Genomic DNA, 21,784 nt, shown 5'->3' on the forward strand with positions numbered 1-21,784 from the left:
CCGAGATCAGTCCGTGCGTAGTCAAGACGAGCAAAGGTCATTTCCAGGCAGCAATCAACATGGTCAGGCAAGTTCCAGGCGACAGTCAAATGTAGTCAGAAGGCAGGCAGTAGTCAGTTCCAGGCAGCGGTCAAACGTAGTCAGGCAAGCAGGGGTCAGTACCGTGAATCAGTCCGAGAAGGTATGACAAGAGGAGGAACGTGGAGCAGGAATCAGGACAGACGCTGGAACACAGAGAGGACCACGGGAACACAGGAACTCAGGAGCAACTGGAACAAGACAGGAACACAGGAACACAGGAACACTGGAACAGAGATTGGATCAAGGAAGCAGGAGAACACAGGAATGTAGGACAGCAAACTAGCTACATCGAAGGTGTCGACCCGATTGCCAAGGCGAGGTTCTGGGGCCAGAGCCTCGCCTTAAGTAGGAAGCCCTAAGTGATGTCATCGGGCGGCGTCCGAGACAAGGTTCCCGCCCTGGGCCCTTTAAATGTGCAGATGTTGGCCACGCGCGCGCCTAAGAGTGAGGCCAAAGATGCTGAAGATGTGGAACCCCTACGGGAGCTTTGCTGAGAGGCCTGCGGCAAGAAGGAAGCCAGAGAGGCCCGAGGAGAGCTCAGGGACATTGGGAGCTGGCGGCCATGGCAAGGGAAGAGGAGCTAGAGCTTGTGGAGGGAAGCACGAGGTGAGCAGGCCCGGTCGTGGAACCAACGCGGCCACGATGCGCAACAGTATCCCCCCCCTTCTAGGCCTCCCCCTTACCGGCTTGGGCTTCTCTGGGTGCTGAACATGGTTGGAGAAGCCCCCAAGGACGTCCAGTGGGGGGCTTTTGTTGAGTGCAGATGGGGCATGAGTCAACAAGGTCTTGGGAGTCTTTGACCATACCAGCCCACCAGTAATGCCAGCGGAGCATCTCGAGAGTTCGGGCTCAGCCAGGATGGCCAGCGAGTTTGGAGTTGTGGGCCCAATGGAGTACCCGTTCTTGGAGGCGATGGGGCACCACCATCTTATCAGCTGGTACAGTGGTAGTGACTGCGATGGAGATGCAGGCAGGGTCAATGATATGCGCCGGAGGCTCGGGAGTATCCTCCGGCTCTAATGAGCATGAGAGTGCATCTGCGCGGAAGTTCTTTGCCGCCGGGCGGTAACAAAGCTCAAAGTTGAAGTGTGCAAAGAAGAGGGCCCAGCAAGCCTGTCTTGGGTTGAGTAGCTGGGCTTCTTTCAGGTGTTCTAAGTTCTTATGGTCGATAAAAATATTAAACTTATGTTGCGCCCCTTCAAGCCAGGGGCTACATTCTTGGAGGGCGAGTTTCACAGCCAGAAGTTCACGGTCCCCAATGGAATAGTTCTGTTCTGTGGGGGAGAACTTATGGGAATTGAAGGAGCACGGGACAAGAGCTCCCTTTTGTAGAGTACTGACTAAGGACCGCCCCAGCTCCAATGGCGGATGCATCGACCTCTACAAGAAGGGGCAGCTTGGGTCTGGATGGTGGAGACATGGGCCAATAAGGAAAGCTTCTTTCAATGCTTGGAACGCAGACTGGGCCTTGGGATTCCAGACCAGAAGGTCACTTCCATTCTTCATCATGGCAGTGAGTGGAATGGCCAGTATGGAGTAGTCTGCTATAAAGTGACGATAATTCATGAATCCCAGGAATCTTTGTAGGGCCCGCAGGCCCACCGGCTGGAGCCAATCATGAATACCTTGGAGCTTGTCCGGGTCCATGGTAAATCCTTGACTAGAGATAATGTAACCCAGAATGGGAGGCTGGACTGCTCAAAAAGGCATTTCTCTAGTTTAGCATAGAGGTGGTGGTCTCTGAGTCGTTGGAGAACGGTTTGGACGTGGGAGCGATGAGAATCCAGATCCTTGGAGAAGATCAATATGTCATCCAAGTACACCATGACGAATGAGTACAGAAGGTCTCGAAAGATCTCATTTATCATCCGTTGGAAGATGGCAGGCGCATTGCATAGCCCGAAGGGCATTACTACATACTTGTAGTGCCAATCCAGTATATTAAACGTGGTCTTCCATATGTCTTCAGGCTGAATCCGGACTAAGTTATAAGCTCCATGTAGGTCTAACTTTGTGAAAATTTGAGCCCCTTGCAGCTGATCAAAGAGCTCACTGATGAGTGGGAGTGGGTACTGGTCCTTCCGGGTAACAGCATTCAGACCCCTGTAGTCAATACAGGGCCTCAGGCTCCCATCGTTCTTCTTTACAAAAAAGAACCCGGCACCCACCGAGGAGGTAGAAGGTCTTATAAACCCCTTGGCTAAGTTTTCTTTAATATAATCAGGCTGCATGCACGGCCACAAAGACGATGCCCTCGGCTCCTCCCGACTCCGCCCCGGAGCGACCAGGCCTATAAAAAGGCCGGTCGCAGGCTTTTCGGCCTTTCTGATGCCGCCTCTCGCCTCGACGAGGCCCCACACAATCAGCGCTGACCCGCCGGGGTCCCGGGCCTACCTGCCAGCCAAGCTTGCCTCTCCTCCACCAGACGACACCGCCGCCTCACTGCAGATGTCCGAACTCTGTCACAGACGTCTCACGCTCCCGCGACCGGCGGAGGACCCATCAGGGTCCGGAGCAGGGCCGCATCGCACAACCTCCACCGCGCCTCGACCCGCCCGAAGCTGCGCCTCCTTCCTACGACCGGCCGGCCCTACCTGGACATCAGCTGTGGGAGGCACTCCTCCAGCTCTGAAAAGTAGGGCCGCGACCCAGGCATTGCGCGCTGTGCATCGCGCACCTAAGGAGTGCAACCAAGGAGCAGGCCCCTTGGTGCGCCCCTTAGTGCAGACACTCCTCACTACTCCAAACCCTGCCCTCATACTTCCCCTGCCGTCCACTAAATCCAACCTTACACCCCGTCCCAGCTAAACTATTCATTCCCCCTCCTAAACCCCCTTACCCACTTCCCTCTCTCTACCTCCATCTGCCGGAATAAGATTCCCCTGCACCTCTTTATACTCGCAACTCCCCCCATACCCAATTTTCCCAGTCCCACTACGCAACATGGAATCCTACCCCATTCCCATACTGAGACGCCAACCTGTCTTCCAAAAAAAGTGTTTCCCCACCTCCCCTCTTTCCCACCTGAAATCACTGGTCCCAATCATGATCTCCCCCCTAGCACAATTCCTCTGCCTAACCACACTATCATTCCTCCTCTTCAATTCTCAATTGCTTGCTAAAAAAACCCCAATCTTAAACGATCTTCTACTTGACTCTCAGCCAGACATCTGTGCTAACACAGAAACATGGCTTAAACAAACTGACACAGTTCTTCTGAACCAACTACCCATAAACATCTACAACATCCACTCCCTCCCAAGATGCAAAAAGAGAGGGGGCGGCCTTCTACTGGCTGCAAAGAAAGAACTTAAACTAGTCCCTCAGGCGGTCAACCTACCACATGTTTTCAAAATTGGGTTCTTCAAATCCCCACAATTTCAAGTCTGCCTCGTTTATACTCCACCTGATCTCCTTAACAGAAACGCTTCCCCCCTAATTGAGTTCATCGCAGAGAGTATAGACATGAATGTCCCGGCCATCATCCTAGGAGATTTTAATCTTTATGTTGACCGCGTCCCCCCCTCACCTTTCTGTGAAGCCTTCCTATCAGCTATCACAGCCATGGGATATACCCAACTAATAACCAACCCTACACATAAGGCCGGCCACACATTAGACTTAATATTCACTAACTCCACATCAACACCACAGAATCCCCCACCTGCACCCCAGTCCCATGGTCTGACCATTCGCTCATTTCTGCCAAGCTCACCTTCATTAAAGCCCCCCATCCTAACAAAAAACAAAGCAACCTCATCTAATATAGGAAACCATGCTCTTAAGAAGATCTAATCCTTGCCCTCACACCTGAACTCGAGAAGCTGAACCTCACCAATATAGACAATGCTCACCGATCATGGAACAGAATTACCAAGGACATCGCTGACAAAGTCTGCCCCATCAGCTCCAAAGAAATAAAGCATCCTAATTAAAAAAAAGCCTGGTTCACGGCAGAACTTATGTCCCTTAAACAACAGCTAAGAACCAAAGAAAGGAATTGGCGCAAGTGCCCTTCCACTGCCTCCCTCGCAGACTACAAGCACACTCTTCACACATACAGAACCTCAATCCAACAAACAAAAAAAAGATCACTACACTCAAAAAATACACTACTATCAATTCGACGCTAAGGCCCTCTTTACTTACATATCGCTCCTTACAAAACCTTCCTCCCCCCCTGTAGCAGACAATGACTCAAAAGACAAATGCAATGAATTAGCAACCTTTTTCCACTCCAAAATCAGTAACCTCATTGCAAAGTCCCCCCCCCCCCCTCCCTTCACCAAATACAAAAACTCCGGCCTCTCCTTAGACTCCTTTGACACTACCTCTGTTTCTGAGATTTCAACTCTACTAAAGATGATGAAACCCTTGTTATGCTCAGGCTTGTGAACCCTTGGGCCGATGGGAGGATGGTTTACTTTAGGAGGAAGATCCGTAGGTTCTCCTGTTGGGTGGCGAGGCAGGAACAGAAGACGTGGCCAGCTGACACTCAGCACTGGAGACAGGAGCGACTGTGGAGGCAGACGAAGAGTCGTGACGTCGAGGAAAGGAACTATGTCTTTGCCACTGGAAGCCCACGGTCCCCCCAGGAGGAGTCCGTAGGGACCCGGACCGCTGGGACTTAGGTGGACCTTTGAGAGGTCAAGGAGTCGAGTGTTCGGTGCAAGGGCTGACTGGAGCTTAACCCCGGAAGCCCGCAGTTCCCCCGGGAGGAGCCCGTGGGGACCCGGGCCGCTGGGGCTTAGGTGGGCCCTTGGAGATGATGGTCAAGAAGAAGTCCAAGGTCAAGTGCCAGAGGGTCGTCGCTTACCAGTCTGAGGTCACACACCAAGGGATCGTCGCTTGCCAGTCCGAAGTCACACACCAGGAATCACCGCTAGCCAATCCGAAGTCAGGAACCAGGAACACCAAGGCAAGACAGGAACAAGGATCCGAAGTAGAAGAACTCACCAAAGCAACCCACTGACTAACCCAAAAGTTGCCAAGTCAAGGAATGAGCAGAGGAAGCCTCCTTTTATACTTCCTCTGCTCTGGCTCATTGAAGACAGCTGGAAGTAGTTAAAGGGATCAGGTCCCTTTAAATCTGGTGAGGAGGCGCAGCCTCGCGCCTAAGATGGCGGCAGCCATCTTGGATTCCGGCCGCGGGGGAGAACCTGTATGATGCCTTGCAGGAGGAGCAGGGATGGTTCCCAGCCCAGCGGTCACCCCGGGGGCCCGCCCGACACACGGGAACAGTGGCACCAGACCATGGCTCTTAACCTGGTGCTTGCCGTGACGGGTCGCCGCCGTGGTCAGGTAGGGGGATGCGGAACACAACAGTACCCCCCTCTTTAGGGCACCTCCCTGGAGGCATGGGTTTAGACGGATGGTCTCTGTGGAATTGCTCAAGCAAACCTCGGTCTAGTATGTTGGCCAACGGCTCCCAGGTGTTTTCTACGGGGCCGAACCCCTCTCACACTAATAGGTACCCCCATTTCTTCCTATGCTTCCTCACGTCCAAGACCTCTCGGACTTGATAGGTGAGGTCATCTTTAGAGGCGATAGGTTGGGGAGTCGGAGGCATGCTGGAAGGCCATGATAACACCAGAGGCTGTTGCGATCCCGGGTCGGCCCAGGGATCGCCGCTTACCTGACCGCGGCTCCGGCGTTAGCTCGTGTCCCCCAGGCCTCCGGGGACCCCCGCTGCCGCAGCCCTGACATCGGGCAGCCTCTCCCGGGCCTGCAGGGCCCTCTGCTGCCTCGTGTCCGCCTCGCCGGAGCAGCCGGCGTCCTTCGGCGTCTGGCCCCGCCCCCTAGACGCGCGCGCGCGCGTCTCTGCCTATAATTTAAAGGGTGATGACAAGGAGAATCGGATGATAGCAAGCCCTTTATTAAAATGCCCGACTCTGGCCGAGTTTCGCTCCCTTGCACAGAGCTGCCTCAGGGGCAACTAAAAATGGACATACAAATAATTAAAACACATACATAAAAAATATTACATATATAAAAAACTGACAATAATCATACATTCAATTAAAATATGTCTCATAAAATAATTTTGTTTGAAATACATAAAAACAAAATAAATACATATATATGTGTATAAAAATATGTATGTACTTATGGATGCAGTGAATTAAATGACAACATAAATGTATGACAAACATCAAATTAATACAGAACTGAATAACGAGGTAACACTCAGAAAAGTGGAGGTGGTGACTTTGTGTCATATATATATAGATGAATATATAAACAGTGGAGTCAATATTGGTTGTGAATTGAATTACGAAATCAAATGTGAAGCTTACTTCATTTATCCAGGACTTGATTTGATCAATGTAGAAGATATCAGATTGATTATGCCTAATTAGAAAATAGGTGAGAGAAAAAATGGGTATTCGAACAAAAAGATAAATAAATATAACAGAATAAATAAAATTATATAAAAAACAAAAATTAGGGAAAAGATACATAAATGAAAAGAAATTAAAGAAAGTTAAAAAAAATTAAAAAAAAAGAAAAAAAAAAGAAAAAAAAGAAAAAGAAAAAGAAAATTAAAAAATAAACAAAAAATCACAATGAAATCAACAATGAAAAATTTAAGGATGACTAATGAGAATAATATGTGTGTAAAGATAGTATATAGTAACCTTAATGAGGTCTACCTTTGTCACAGATGAATTCTTACTCAGACTAATAGACTTTCTCTTATCAACATAGCGGTGCTATGCGATGCCAGCGTTGGAGTAAAAAATGTTCCGTATATAGCAACTAAATTAAACAAAAAATATGGTGTTAATAGTCAAGGTTCAACTCGCTCAAACTGTTTGAAATAATGTCCTGCTATTGTACACGTCAATGTATGTGATGTCTCTCATAAGAGACTAGCATACTGTGGATGATCGCAAAAAACGACTTATTTCTGTTTTTTAACTAATGACTATGGTTACAGGTAACCCTCAATACAAAAAATACTGACTTACTGTGAACTCTATATTTGCAGAGCTGTATAAATAACTTAAAAACTATGACTAGCATAATGTAAATGATCACAATGTACGGCTCATTTCTATGTTTTAACTAATCACTGTGCTTGCAGCAAACTCTCGATAAAAAATTACTGATTCGCTATGAACTACAAAATTATAGAGCTGTATAGATGGCTTAAAGATTCTTACTGTGGAAAAAACGCTAATCTTAAAATTGCTGACTCGCTAAAGACAAAATGTTTGCAGAACTGCATAACCGACTTAAAAGTGCATGCTGTAAACAAAGGAAGCGGGTGACTGTATCTCTATAAATACTGCAAAAATACAAAAATGAAAATGTGTTAAGGAGCTAACCGATTGTGATGTGCAGGAGCGGTACTTACATTCAAACGGACCAGCCGTCCTTCAGCTAGTCAAGGGAGCGAAACTCGGCCAGAGTCGGGCATTTTAATAAAGGGCTTGCTATCATCCGATTCTCCTTGTCGTCACTGTTACACAGCTCACTGGATCGGTTACCGCTTTGCTTTTTGGGTCTATAATTTAAAGGGGCCAGCGCGGGAAATTTGAATGAGAGCCTCCGGTGACGTCAGACGCTGCAGGGCTACTTAAGCCCTGCAGTTGCTTCTCTCCAGTGCCTTGCAACGAGGTTCCCAGGTTCTCCTGTCTCAAGTTGCAGCATCCTGAGTTCTCCTGCTCCGCCTGGTTCCTGATCCCGGTTTGGCTGACGGTGTTTCTTGGCTCTTGACCTTGGACTGGCTTACGATGACTCTCTGGCTTCTGACCCCGGACCGGCTTACGTTGACTCTTCGGCTCCTGACCTCGGACTGGCTTACGGCGACCCATTGGTTCCTGACTCTGGACTGGCGAGCAACGACCCTCCGGCAATCAACCTTGGAATTCGTCCGACTCGGCCCCCGCGGGCCCTCCTAAGTCCCAGCGGCCGGGTTCCTACAGGCTCCTCCTGGGGGGACTCCGGCTTCCAGGGTGAATCTCCTAAGTCCCAGCGGCCAAACTCCTACGAGCTCCTCTCGGGGGAGGATCGGCTTCCAGGGCGAAGATCTTCCCACCATTGGACCAGCTCCATCGTCTCCACTCTCCTCGCCAAAGCCCTTGGTCGCATAGGGCTTCCAGAGTTCATCCTTCGGCCAGTTCCGAGCCCGTCATTGCCGCCTCCCGGTCGGGGCCACTGCTGCCACCACCTACAGCAACTTCTCCTCTGGTTCCGACCGGCCCAAGGGTCCACGAATCCTACAGATTGCAAGGCCATGGACCCGGCGGACCTCGCCGGCCTCAAGGCCATTCCGGGTTTAGCCCAGAAGCTACAACAGCAACAAATATGCCTCGATACCTTGATGTCAACAGTCCAATGCCTGGCTGATCGGGTTGAGGGGGCCTCCACAACCAGCCCCGCAGCATCCTCGTCTCATGCCCCTACGGGTTCCTCTGCTCCGGTGCAGATGCCTCCTCCGCCTCGGTACTCGGGAGATCCTAAGGCGTGCCGGGGATTCCTTAACCAGTGTTATATCCGCTTCGACCTTCTGCCCGCGCAATTTCCCACGGATCGGGTCAAGACGACCTACATCATTTCCCTCCTGGACGGGAAGCCCTTGGCGTGGGCCTCCTCTCTCTGGGAGCGCCAGGATTCCAGGCTGAATAACCTAGTGCACTTTGTTAAGGCCTTTCGGAGGATTTATGATGAGCCGTCCCGCGCCTCTACGGCGGCCTCTGAACTGCTCCAGCTGAGGCAGGGCAATCGCCCCCTTGAGGAATACGCTATGGAATTCCAGACCCTCGCCTCCGAGTTAGCCTGGGGAGAGGACAGCCTACATGGAATTTTCTTGGAGGGCCTTTCTCCATGGCTCCAGGACGAACTCGCGGCCCGGGACCTTCCGGACGACCTCCAGGAGCTCGTAGAACTGGCGGGACGAGTCGATCGTCGCATCCAGCGCCGCTTTCGGGAGCGGAGAACCGGCCAGGGGCAGGCCGTTCGTCGAACCACAACCCCTCGGGTTCGAGCCACCCCACCGACGACAGCTGCCCTGCCACCGGAAGAACCCATGCAACTGGGTCGGGGTCCTCTCTCGGCCGAGGAGCGGAGGCGCCGACGCTCCCAAGGACTGTGCCTGTATTGCGGGGCCCAGGGGCATTTCCTAGCGCGCTGTGCCGAGCGTCCGGGAAACGCCCGAACCTAGAGCTCAGCGGGGAGTTGACTCTAGGCAACATTTCTTCCAACTCCCCATGTACCGTTCCGGTACGACTTTGTCTTCCTGGAGGAGGGTTCGATACCCTAGCCTTACTCGATTCTGGTTCCGGGGGGAATTTCATCCTCCAGGAACTAGTACAACAGCTCCAGCTTGGCGATTGTCCTCAAGAACCGCCTATGCGTGTCTCGTCCATTCAGGGGAATCCACTTCCTGGAATCATTTCTACGCGCACAGCTCCTCTGAAGATGCTGGTCGGGGCCCTCCATCAGGAGGAGATCTCGTTTCTTATTCTTGAAAGATCCATTCACCCAGTCATCCTGGGCCTACCCTGGCTTAGGGAACACTCACCGGTGATTGATTGGAGATCCCTTCAGATAACTTCCTGGAGTCCCACGTGCCACCGTCATTGCCTTCCCACACGCCCACACACCCACTGCAAACAATTCCGCTCCTCACAACTCCATTGACGATACCGCCACAGTACCGTGCCTTCCAGGATGTCTTCTCTAAGGAAAAGGCAGAATTACTTCCAGAGCATCGACCCTTTGATTGCGCAATCAACTTGTTGCCAGGAACCACACCGCCCCGTGGGAGAGTCTATCCCCTGTCTCTGCCTGAGACCCAAGCTATGTCTGCATATATAAAGGAAAACTTGGACCGGGGGTTCATCCGACCTTCTAAATCCCTGGCCGGGGCCGGGTTTTTCTTCGTAGGGAAGAAAGACGGGTCCCTTCGCCCCTGTATTGATTATCGGGGCTTGAACCAGATCACTCGCCGAGACCGTTACCCGTTGCCTCTGATTCCGGAGCTTCTGGATCGCCTCCAAGGGGCCCGTGTGTTCACCAAATTGGACCTCAGAGGCGCTTATAACCTTGTGCGCATCCGCCCAGGGGACGAGTGGAAGACCGCTTTTAACACCAGGGACGGCCATTATGAGTATCTGGTCATGCCTTTTGGTCTCTGTAACGCCCCAGCGGTCTTCCAAAATCTTATGAACGAGGTGCTCCGTGACTTTTTATACACTTCCGTCATCGTATATTTAGACGACGTACTGATTTATTCTCAGGACCTCGAGGCACATCGGCAACACGTGCGCCAAGTTCTACGGAAACTAAGGGAGAACCGTTTGTATGCCAAACTAGAGAAATGCCAGTTTGAACAGGAATCATTGCCTTTCCTGGGGTATATTGTCTCCTCTACTGGCTTCCAGATGGACCCCGACAAGGTGAGCGCCATCAAGACCTGGCCGCAGCCGTCGGGAGTGAAAGCACTCCAACGATTCTTAGGATTTGCTAATTTCTATCGACAGTTCATTCCGCACTACTCCGGCCTGGTAGCTCCTCTGACTGCCCTCACACGGAAGGGTGCGGATGCGCGAGACTGGCCGCCCGCCGCTGTCCAGGCCTTCCAGGATCTTAAGGATGCTTTCTTACAGGACGCTTGTCTCCGACATCCAGATCCTCAGCGTCAGTTTATTGTAGAAGTGGATGCCTCTGACGTCGCGGTGGGGGCGGTGCTGCTCCAAACCTCCCAGACCGGCAAAACCTGGCCTTGTTCATACTTCTCCCGCAAGTTTTCACCGGCAGAGAAGAATTACGGGATTGGTGACAAAGAACTGTTGGCCATAAAGCTAGCTTTCGAGGAGTGGCGCCAGTGGCTGGAGGGAGCCCAACATCCGGTCATAGTGTACACCGACCACAAGAACTTGCAGTACTTGTCTCATGCGCAGAGGCTCAATCCCCGACAGGCCCGCTGGTCTCTCTTTTTTAGTCGGTTCGACTTCTCTCTGCGCTACCGACCCGCAGCCAAGAATGTTCGGGCGGATGCCCTCTCCCGCACCACAGAGGTTGACGATGTGTTGGAGACCCCTCAATACATTCTAGATCCAGCTAAAGTCCTACTGGCAGCCACGGAACTGGGATCCGAAGGGAAGACGGTGGTTCTGGCTCGTTCTCGGAGAAAGGTTCTGGCGTGGGCTCATGACTCCCTGACGGCTGGTCATCCTGGGATTGCTCGTACCCTTGAGTTGCTCACTGAGTTCTATTGGTGGCCAAGAGTGAGAGAGGATGTTCGGCATTATGTTCAGTCTTGTCCCACATGCGCACAACAAAAACCGCTTCCGGGCCGCCCCTGGGGTCTGCTCCAGCCGCTCCCTATTCCAACAGAACCATGGTCCCAGCTCTCCACCGACTTCGTGGTGGATTTACCTCCCTCTGAGGGTAAGACCGTGATTTGGGTCACCGTTGACCGGTTTTCGAAAATGGCTCATTTTATCCCGCTCCCCAAGCTACCTACAGCCCCTGAGCTGGCGGATCTCTTTGTCCAGCATATTTTCCGCCTACACAGACTACCTTCGCATATTGCTTCCGATCGAGGCCCTCAATTCACAGCCAAGTACTGGAGGGCTTTATGCAAAAAATTTGGGATACAATTAGACTTTACCACGGCCTTTCACCCCCAGGGTAATGGACAGGTGGAACGGACTAACCGCTCTCTGAAGACCTTCCTCAGAGCGTTTGTAGATGAGCTCCAAGACAACTGGGTCTCTCTCATTCCCTGGGCGGAATTTTCCTATAATCGCCACAAGCACTCCGCTACGCTACAACCTCCCTTCCAGCTAGTTTATGGGAGAGTTCCCAGACCACCGTTGCCATTGCCTGTGCAGGTCGCCTCCCCGGCGGCGCAGCTAACGGCCAACCAGCTCCAGCGCCTCTGGCTTGCCACGCAGGAGAAACTCCGCCGTACGGCAGCCCGCTTTAAGGCAAATGCAGATCGGTTTCGACGGCCCGCTCCGGTCTTCTTACCCGGGACAAGGGTATGGCTAAGCACTAAGCACATCCAATTGAAGACTCCCTCCATGAGACTCGCGCCTCGTTACATCGGACCCTTTCCGGTGGCCGAACGCATAGGGGCTGTATCCTATCGATTGCGTCTACCCTCCACGCTCAGGATCCATGATGTCTTCCATGTGTCCCTCCTCAAGCCGCTAGTGCTCTCCCGGTTTCGGGCTTCCCCGCCAGAGCCCTCCGAGGTTTCCTCCGATCAGGATGTCACCTACACGGTAAAGGAGGTATTGGATGTCCGGTGCCGTCGCCATCGCTGGGAGTACCTTCTCTCTTGGGAGGGCTATGGTCCTGAGGAGAATTCGTGGGAGCCCTCTTCCCACATCCTGGATAAGGACCTCCTTCGCCAGTTTCATGCCCGGCACCCGGACAAGGCCCGGACCCCCGGAAGGGGGTGTAGGAGGGGGGGTACTGTTGCGATCCCGGGTCGGCCCCGGGATCGCCGCTTACCTGACCGCGGCTCCGGCGTTAGCCCATGTCCCCCAGGCCTCCGGGGACCCCCGCTGCCGCAGCCCCGACGTCGGGCAGCCTCTCCCGGGCCTGCAGGGCCCTCTGCTGCCTCGTGTCCGCCTCGCCGGAGCAGCCGGCGTCCTTCGGCGTCTGGCCCCGCCCTCTAGACGCGCGCGCGCGTCTCTGCCTATAATTTAAAGGGGCCAGCACGGGAAATTCGAATGAGAGCCTCCGGTGAATCAGACGCTGCAGGGCTACTTAAGCCCTGCAGTTGCTTCTCTCCAGTGCCTTGCAACGAGGTTCCCAGGTTCTCCTGTCTCAAGTTGCAGCATCCTGAGTTCTCCTGCTCCGCCTGGTTCCTGATCCCGGTTTGGCTGATGGTGTTTCTTGGCTCTTGACCTTGGACTGGCTTACGACAACTCTCTGGCTTCTGACCCCGGACCGGCTTACGTTGACTCTTCGGCTCCTGACCTCAGACTGGCTTACGGCGACCCATTGGTTCCTGACTCTGGACTGGCGAGCAACGACCCTCCGGCAATCAACCTTGGAATTCGTCCGACTCGGCCCCCGCGGGCCCTCCTAAGTCCCAGCGGCCGGGTTCCTACAGGCTCCTCCTGGGGGGACTCCGGCTTCCAGGGTGAATCTCCTAAGTCCCAGCGGCCGAACTCCTACGAGCTCCTCTCGGGGGAGGATCGGCTTCCAGGGCGAAGATCTTCCCACCATTGGACCAGCTCCGTCGTCTCCACTCTCCTCGCCAAAGCCCTTGGTCGCATAGGGCTTCCAGAGTTCATCCTTCGGCCAGTTCCGAGCCCGTCTTTGCCGCCTCCCGGTCGGGGCCACTGCTGCCACCACCTACAGCAACTTCTCCTCTGGTTCCGACCGGCCCAAGGGTCCACGAATCCTACAGAGGCTTCAAGAGGGAAACATGGAACGTGTTGTGTATCTTGAGAGAAGGTAGAAGACGGAGCTGATATGAAACGGCACCAACCTGTCAGATGATAGGAAATGGCCCAATAAATCGTGGGGCTAGTCGCGCTGATGGCAGCTTCAGGCGGATGAACTGTGTGCTCAGCCATACCTTTTGGCCTGGCCTGAGAGGCAGGTATGGTCTTCTCCGCTGATCGGCATACTTTTTTGCCGCCTGACTGGCTTTGATCAGTGCGCGTTGTGTGGAGGTCCACATGTGGTGTAACCTGTCTGCCGAGAGCTGAGCTACCGGGGATGTAACTGAAATGGGAACTGGCAGCAGTGGGCGTGGCTACTTCCCATACACTATCTGGAATGGTGAGGATCCAGTAGCCATGGAGAGATGAGAATTAAGTGCAAATTCTGCCCAGGGTAGCAGGCTAGCCCAGTCATCCTGTTTCTCATTGACGTAAATACAGAGCAATTGCTTTAAGGTTCGGTTCATCCTCTCTGCAAGACCATTGGTCTGTGGGTGGTAAGCAGACGTATAGTCTAAGGTAACGTCGAACTTTTGGCAGAGGGCCCTCCAAAACCTGGCAGTAAATTGAGGCCCTCGATCCGAAAGGATACTTCTAGGAAGGCCATGTAGTCTGAAGATGTGCTGGACGAACAGCTGGGCCAGCTGTGGTGCGGACGGCAATCCTGGGAGTGGCACAAAGTATGCCATTTTACTAAACCGGTCAACGACCACCCATGTGGCCGTGTTGCCACTGGATGGTGGCAAATCGACCATGAAGTCGGTTGCCAGATGAGTCCACGGTTCCGAAGGCGCTGGTAAAGGCTGAAGCAAGCCCGGGGTTGAACCGGGGATCCTCTTGTGGCACGAACATGACTGGCAGGACTCTACGTAAGCCCAGACATCTTTGTTGATCTTTGGCTACCAGTAGTATCGGCGCAGGGTCTGTAAGGTCCGGGATTGTCCTGGATGACCGGAACAACGGGAATCGTGAGCCCATGCCAGGACTTGTTTCCGCAAGTGCGGCGGGACCAGAGTTTTCCCGGGAGGGATGGTCGTGGTGGCAGACAGAAGGATGCGTGACGGCTCAGTGATGAACTGCGGTTCATCAGAATTCTCCATAGACTCAAATACATGTGACAGGGCGTCAGCCTTGATATTCTTCCCGGCAGGTCTGTAATGGAGAATAAAATTAAATCGGGTGAAGAATAGGGCCCAACGTGCCTGCCGTGGGTTGAGTCGTTGTGCTCGATGCAGGTACTCTAGGTTTTTATGGTCTGTGTAGACCGTAAACTGGTGTTATGCCCCCTCTAGCCAGGGGCGCCACTCTTCCAAGGCTACCTTAATAGCTAAGAGCTCCTTGTCGCCTATGGCGTAGTTCCTCTCTGCTGGAGAGAATTGGCGGGAGAGGAAGGCACACGGACGCAACTTATGACTTTCGGAAGTCTGGCTCAGAACGGCCCCTACACCTTCTGAGGATGCGTCCACCTCGATGACAAACAGCCGCTGTGGATCCGAATGCCGAAGGCACGGTTGTTGCAGTAACGCCTCCTTGAAGCGACGAAAGGCGGCCTCCATTCCCGGAGGCAAATTCTTGGGGTCCGTGCCTTTCCGGGTCAGGGCTGTCATCGGGGCAATGATGGATGCAGAGTGAGGAATAAAAGATCGATAGTAGTTTGCAAAACCCAAAAACCTTTGGAGTGCCTTTAGTCCTGACAGCTGCGGCCATTCCCGAATGGCTTTCAGCTTCTGGGGGTCCATACGGAATCCCTCACTGGAGACTATGTACCCCAGGAAGGGAAGGGACTCCTGCTCAAAAAGGCACTTTTCAAGCTTCGCATACAATTTATGTTCTCTGAGGCATTGCAAAACTTGGACGACATGCTGACGGTGAGTGGTCAGAGTGTCTGAGAATATCAAAATGTCGTCCAAGTATACGACCATGCACTGATACAAGAGATCGCAGAGTATCTCATTCATGGTGCTCTGGAACACCGCTGGAGCATTACAGAGCCTGAACGGTATCACTAAATACTCATAGTGGCCGTCTCGGGTGTTGAAGGCCGTCTTCCATTCATCACCCTCCTTGATGCGGATCAGGTTTTAGGCCCCTTGGAGATCCAAATTGGAGAAGATCCTCACACCTTGCAGCCAATCGAAGAGCTCAGAGATGAGGGGCAAGGGGTAACGGTCCTTGACCGTTATGGCATTCAGGCCCCGGTAATCAATGCAAGGGTGAAGGCTTCCGTTCTTCTTTCCGACGAAGAAGAACCCAGCCCCTGCTGGGGACCTTGACTTCCGAATGAAGCCCCTCTCCAGGTTCTCTTTGATGTACTCTGTAATGGCCTGTGTCTCTGCAGGCGAGAGGGCATAGGTGCACCCCCGAGGAGGCTCAGTGCCAGGGAGGAGGTTGATGGTGCAATCAAACGATCGATGGGGTGGAAGTATCTCAGCTCTTTGTTTTGAGAACACATCTGCGACCGAGGCATAGGGGGCCGGCAGGCCTGAAAGACTGGTGAAGGCAATGGAACATGAGACTGGGATCACTGTTTGGAGGCAATTGCCGTGACAATTCGGCCCCCAGCGAGATAGTTGCAGGGTCTTCCAGTTCAACTGGGGTGCATGCTCCTGGAGCCAGGAAAGGCCCAGGATGACCGGATGTATGGAATACTCCAAAACATAGAACGGCATCTGCTCTTGATGAAGGACCCCAGCCCTAAGCTGGACGGGAACCGTGGTGTGTGTCACACGTTCCGGAAGAGGTTTCCCTTGGATCGAGGAGAAAATCATAAATCGGGGGAGGGGGGAGGGCGGGGAAAACCGGCACACCAACAAAACCCCTAAACCCACCCCGACCCTATAAAACGAATCCCTTACCTTCCCCCACCCTCCCGAACCCCCCCAAAACTTTTTACGAGTACCTGGTGGTCCAGTGGGGGCGCGGGGACCGATCTCCCGCTCTCGGTCCATCGGTGCCATTTTGGCTGCCACTCAAAAATGGCGCCGATGGCCCGATAAAAAAAAAACCCACCCGACCCTTTAAAAATGACCCCTTAGCTTCCCCCACCCTCCCGATCCCCCCAAAACATACCTGGTGATCTAGTGGTGGTCCCGGGAGCGATCTCCCATTCTCAGGCCATCAGCTGCCACTCATAAAGATGGCGCCAATGGCCCTTTGCCCTTACCATATGACAGGGTATCCGTGCCATTGGCCGGCCCCTGTCACATGGTAGGAGCACTGGCTGGCTGGCGCCATCTTTAGAGATGGCTGCCGCCGTATTTAAAGATGGCCGGCGCCATCTTTAAAGATGGCGCCGGCCATCCAGTGCTCCTACCATGTGACAGGAGCCGGCCAATGGCACGGATACCCTGTCATATGGTAAGGGCAAAGGGCCATCGGCGCCATCTTTATGAGTGGCAGCCGATGGCCTGAGAACAGGAGATCGCTCCAGGGACCACCACTAGACCACCAGGTATGTTTTGGGGGGCTCGGGAGGGTGGGGGAAGCTAAGGGGTCGTTTTTAAAGGGTCGGGTGGGTCTGTTTTTTATCGGGCCATCGGCACCATTTTTGAGTGGCAGCCAAAATAGCGCCGATGGTCCGAGAGCGGGAGATCGGTCCCCGTGCCCCCACTGGACCACCAGGTAATCATAAAAAGTTTTGGGGGGGTTCGGGAGGGTGGGGGAAGGTAAGGGGTTAATTTTAAAGGATCGGGCCTCACTACAAAAAAAATAACGATGTGAATCGGAACCAATTCCGATTCACATCACCCACATCCCCCACGATCAGATTTTTTCCCTCCCCTCTAGCCGAACCCGATCATTAAGATGATCGGGCACACGATTCACATCTCTAGTGCCTAGAGAAACCATCCTGAACTTTTCTCTTTTTAGAAATTTGTTGAGATTTCTGAGGTCTAGGATGGGATGTAGGCCTCCAGTTTTCTTTGGAATGAGGAAATATCTGGAGTAGAATCCTCTGCCCTGCTGTGTCCGGGGCACTGGTTGAATGGCCCTGGCTGTCAGAAGGGTGGATAATTCTATTTGTAATTGGCTTAGTTGAGAATTTTGTTTTGGGGATGAAGTTGGTGGAAATTCTGGAGGAATTGAGAGAAAATTTAGTTTGTAACCATGGGCAATTATAGAGAGTACCTATTGGTCTGTTGTTATTGTTTGCCAGTGATTGTAAAAATGTGAAACTCTTCCTCCTACTGGCAGATGTGTTTGAGGATTTAAAAGTATGGCTTGTTCTCTGGTCTGACTCTCAAAATCCCGCCGCTGGACCTGTTTGAGGTTGAGGTTGCGTGCGAGGATGCCTAGTTTGTCGTGCTTGAGAACGTTGTTGTTGAGGCCTAGTAGATCTGCCCCTGGTTGTTTGTGAGTAGTATCTACGTGGCCAGTAGTAAGAACGCTTTTGTTCCCTGCGGGGCAAGCGTCTTTGTGATAGTGTTGAAGGATCCTGAGGCATTTGTGAGAGTTGACGTAATGTCTCAGTGTGGTCCTTTAGCTGTTGGACTGCTTCCTGGACCTTGTCACCAAATACATTGTCTCCCAAACATGGCAGATCCACTAGTTTTTCCTGGACCTCAGGCCTGAGATCCGAGGCCTTGAGCCATGCATACCTTCGAGCAGTAATTCCAGCAGCTGCAGTCCTGGAGGCAGTGTCAAAGCTATCGTAAGCTGCTCTGACCTCATGCTTTCCTGCTTCTAGGCCTTTGTTCACTATAGCCTGTGCTGATTCTTGACACTGTGCAGGTAGCGAGTTTACGAATTGCTCCATCTGCTTCCATAAGTCTCTCTGATACTGTGTCATGTACAACTGGTATGCAGAGATTCTCGAATTCAGGATTGCTGCTTGATACACTTTTTTCCCTAAAGTGTCCAGGAAGCGGTGGTCTTTTCCTGGGGGAGTTGAAGAGTGAGGACGGACACATCTTGACTTTTTCTGGGCAGATTCAACTACCACTGAACTGTGTGGTAATTGTGCCTTTTGGAAGCCAGGTGCTGTCTGTACCAAATAGGTAGAATCCACTCTTTTGTTTACTGCTGGAACTGTGGAAGGGTGCTCCCAGATTCTATGTTGTAGATCTAAAAGCACTTCGTGAATTGGGATAGCCAAAACTTGTTTAGGAGGATCTACAAATTGTAAGACTTCTAGAGTGTGTTGTCTAGTGTCTTGTTCAGTAGCCAATTTAAAGGGTATGGTATCTGCCATGTCTTGTATAAAACTGGAGAATGATAAGTCTTCAGGTGGGGACTTTTTTCTGGGTTCTGGCGGAGAGGGTTCTGACATAAAGTCCTCAGAAGATGTATTTGTGTCTTGGCTATCCCAGGAGATCTCATTATCATCCCTGTGAGGAGGTCTAGTGATGGGCTTGGATGGTAAATGTAATCCTGATGGACCTGGTAATGGGTCATCGATGGGAGGTATTGGAAGTGTTTGTTTGTCAGATTGTTTCGGTAAAGTGTCGATGACATCTTGATACCGTTGTATTAGACGTTGGAAGAAGGCTAGATCTTGAATCTCTGGTTCTTCCTGTGGGGTTGTATCGACGGAACAGTTATTGGAATCGACGTTGACGTCGAAGGTGGTCGTCTCGATGTCAGACCTGACATCGGTGGAATCATCGGTATCGACGTCGAAGACGTCGATGGCAGGTGTGCATATATCGATGTGGACGTCGTCATTATTTTGGGCGTCGACATCGAGTCTCCTGTAGTCCTCAGTGTGAAGGTTGACACCGGCATCGGTGGTCTCACCGGCATCGGCAAATTTGCCGGCATCGATGCAGGGAGCATCGGCATCGACGAGCCCGTCGGAATTAGATGTTGCTCTAAGAAAGCCTTGGATACCACTTGTCTGATAATCTCAGACAATTCCAGCGTTACAACTGATGGTACCAGAGCAGTTGTAAGCGGTGGCGGAGGCTGAGGTGTAGGATCCGGTGCAGAGCCCTGCAGAGGATCAGGAACTGGAGACGGAGGAGTAGGCCCAGGCGCCGGTGTTTCCTCAGTCCGTGGCTGCTTTGCCATCGAGGGTTCCTGGGGATCCGTTTCAGGCATCGATGGTCGTCAATGTCGATGCTTATGTTTTAACTTCTGAGGGTCGATGGATTTCGTCGATGATGATGACGGTGACGAAGGATCCCCCGACGGCCCTGGGCAAGGTTTTTTGAGTAATAAGCGCTTAGACGTTCCGGTCGGGGACAACTTCGATGACACCGACGGAGATGGAATAAGTTGGAGCTGGAAAAGATGCTCCATTTTTTCAAGCCGGGTCTTTCTACTTTTCGGAGTCATCTCTGCGCATTGAGGGCAATTATTTACCTCATGTTTTTCCCCAAGGCATAGCACACATTCGAGGTGCGGGTCGGTGATCGACATTTTCCGAGCGCATACAGGACATTTTTTAAATCCTGTAGCCATATTTCTAATCGACAGCCGTCGAAAGAAAGGGAATTCGTGAGAAGGAAAAAACCTTTGAAAAAAAGGGACAATGAGACAGAGGTACTCACCAGCCGGTGGAGAAAAATTTACCCCTTTTGAATCTGTGACAGAGAATATCTTTTAATTGACTTTTTCAGTCAAGTTTTTGTAATGTTGAGAGGAATCTCAACGGCTCCTTATCCCACGGTGCGGACAGCAGCACGAAAAGAAGAAGACTGAAGAGTGACACCTGTGGCAGAGAATATCATAGCATGCTGGGCATGCTCAGTGGGCACCACAGTGCCAGTCAAAAGTTTCTAGAAACTTTGACAGTAAACTTTCCCGCCTAGGGCTCTGTTGCTGACGTCACCCATATGTGAGGACTAGCATCCTGCTTGTCCTGGGATAACATGGAATAGACTTAGTTTTTGGGTACTTGCCAGGTTCTTATGGCCTGGATTGGCCACTGTTGGAAACAGGATGCTGGGCTTGATGGACCCTTGGTCTGACCCAGTATGGCATTTTCTTATGTTCTTATGTTCTTAATTTCATTTTTTAGTTCTTTCAGAACTCTGTGGTATATTCCATCAGGTCCAGGCAATTTTCTACTCTTTGGTGTGTCAATCTACCTTATTACATCTTCCAGCTTCACAGTGATTTGTATCAGTTCTTCCAAATCATCACCATTAGATACAGTTTCTGGTACAGGTATCTCCCCAACATGCATAAACACCAAAGCAAAGAATTCATTCAGTCTTTCCACAGTGGTCTTCCCTTAACCCTCTTGATCATCTAATGGTCCAATAGACTACCTCACAGGCTTCCTGCTTTGGATATATTTTTTAAAGTTTTTATTATGTTTTTGCCTCTAAGGCCAGCTTCTTTTCAAATTCTTTTTTCCCTCCTTATCAATGTTTGACATCTAACTTGCCAATGCTTATCCTTCTTCCATTTATTGGACCAACTTAAAATATTATCCAAATATGGTATTGTCCATGCTTTTGAGATTACAATGGCTGTATCCAATGTGATCTCTAAAGCTAATGTTCATATGTCTTTGTATAATAAAATGTACACAGCTACACAGAATCAAGTTTCCTACAGGATCAATATAGCAACTAGAACTCTCATATATTGTTGATATAATGGTTTCCATTTCTTCTAGGAACTTCAGTTGCCAAAGTGCTGGCAACAGATGCCGATGACCCAACAGTGGCCGGCTTTGGTCAGGTAACCTATCAAATCCTTGAAGGTGGAAAATATTTCACAATTCATAATGATGGTAAGAAAAGTGCACAGATGTTCCCTTTAATTGTGCTCCTTCAAGAAGGATACAGGAGTAGTTAGATATTATTGAGGCCGAGACTCTCTTTTACTGAAGTTTTATATATGCATTCCTTCAATGTGGAAGAAGCAGAGTGAAGAGTTCTAGTTTCAGAGTGTAATAACATACTTGAGATAACCCATAAATAGAGGCTTTCACTTGTTTATATTAATAGCATGTTAGTTAGTGGGGTCAAAAATGGCAAAATATATATCTTTAAATAGAAATATAGATAGACAAACAGATATAGATAGATAGACAGATAGAAAGAAAGCAGAACTATAAATTTGCCCCGATTTCCCTTTGTGACATCATGAGGCTGCATATGAAACCTTCTTACAGAAATGAGAATCTTACAAAGAAGGTGTTAAAAGCCTTTGATTGGCTGCCTCCATACACTATGGGGGCAATAACTGAAGAGCCTGTAGGCCTGCAAGCAGCTGTGGGAACATGAGTACCTGCTTTAAAGCAGGTGCAAAAGTACCCACGGGATAGCATGCAGGGACCTTTTGGAATGAAATCCTCATATGTACTCTCCTGCTCCCAACCTAACCTTGCC

The 21,784-nt window shown here is 51.3% G+C and overlaps 1 protein-coding gene across 3 annotated transcripts in view; it reads left to right on the plus strand.

Annotated features, from left to right (window-relative positions):
* Positions 1–21,784, plus strand: part of CDH5 (cadherin 5) — a 197,527-nt gene that overhangs the window by 124,307 nt on the left and 51,436 nt on the right. For all 3 annotated transcript variants that reach the window (XM_029608179.1, XM_029608178.1, XM_029608177.1), the window contains one exon: positions 21,067–21,183. In XM_029608179.1, coding sequence (XP_029464039.1) covers positions 21,067–21,183 — 117 coding nt within the window. The remainder of the gene's footprint in view (positions 1–21,066; positions 21,184–21,784) is intronic.

Source organism: Rhinatrema bivittatum, chromosome 7, assembly GCF_901001135.1.
Source record: "Rhinatrema bivittatum chromosome 7, aRhiBiv1.1, whole genome shotgun sequence".
Taxonomy (NCBI): domain Eukaryota; kingdom Metazoa; phylum Chordata; class Amphibia; order Gymnophiona; family Rhinatrematidae; genus Rhinatrema; species Rhinatrema bivittatum.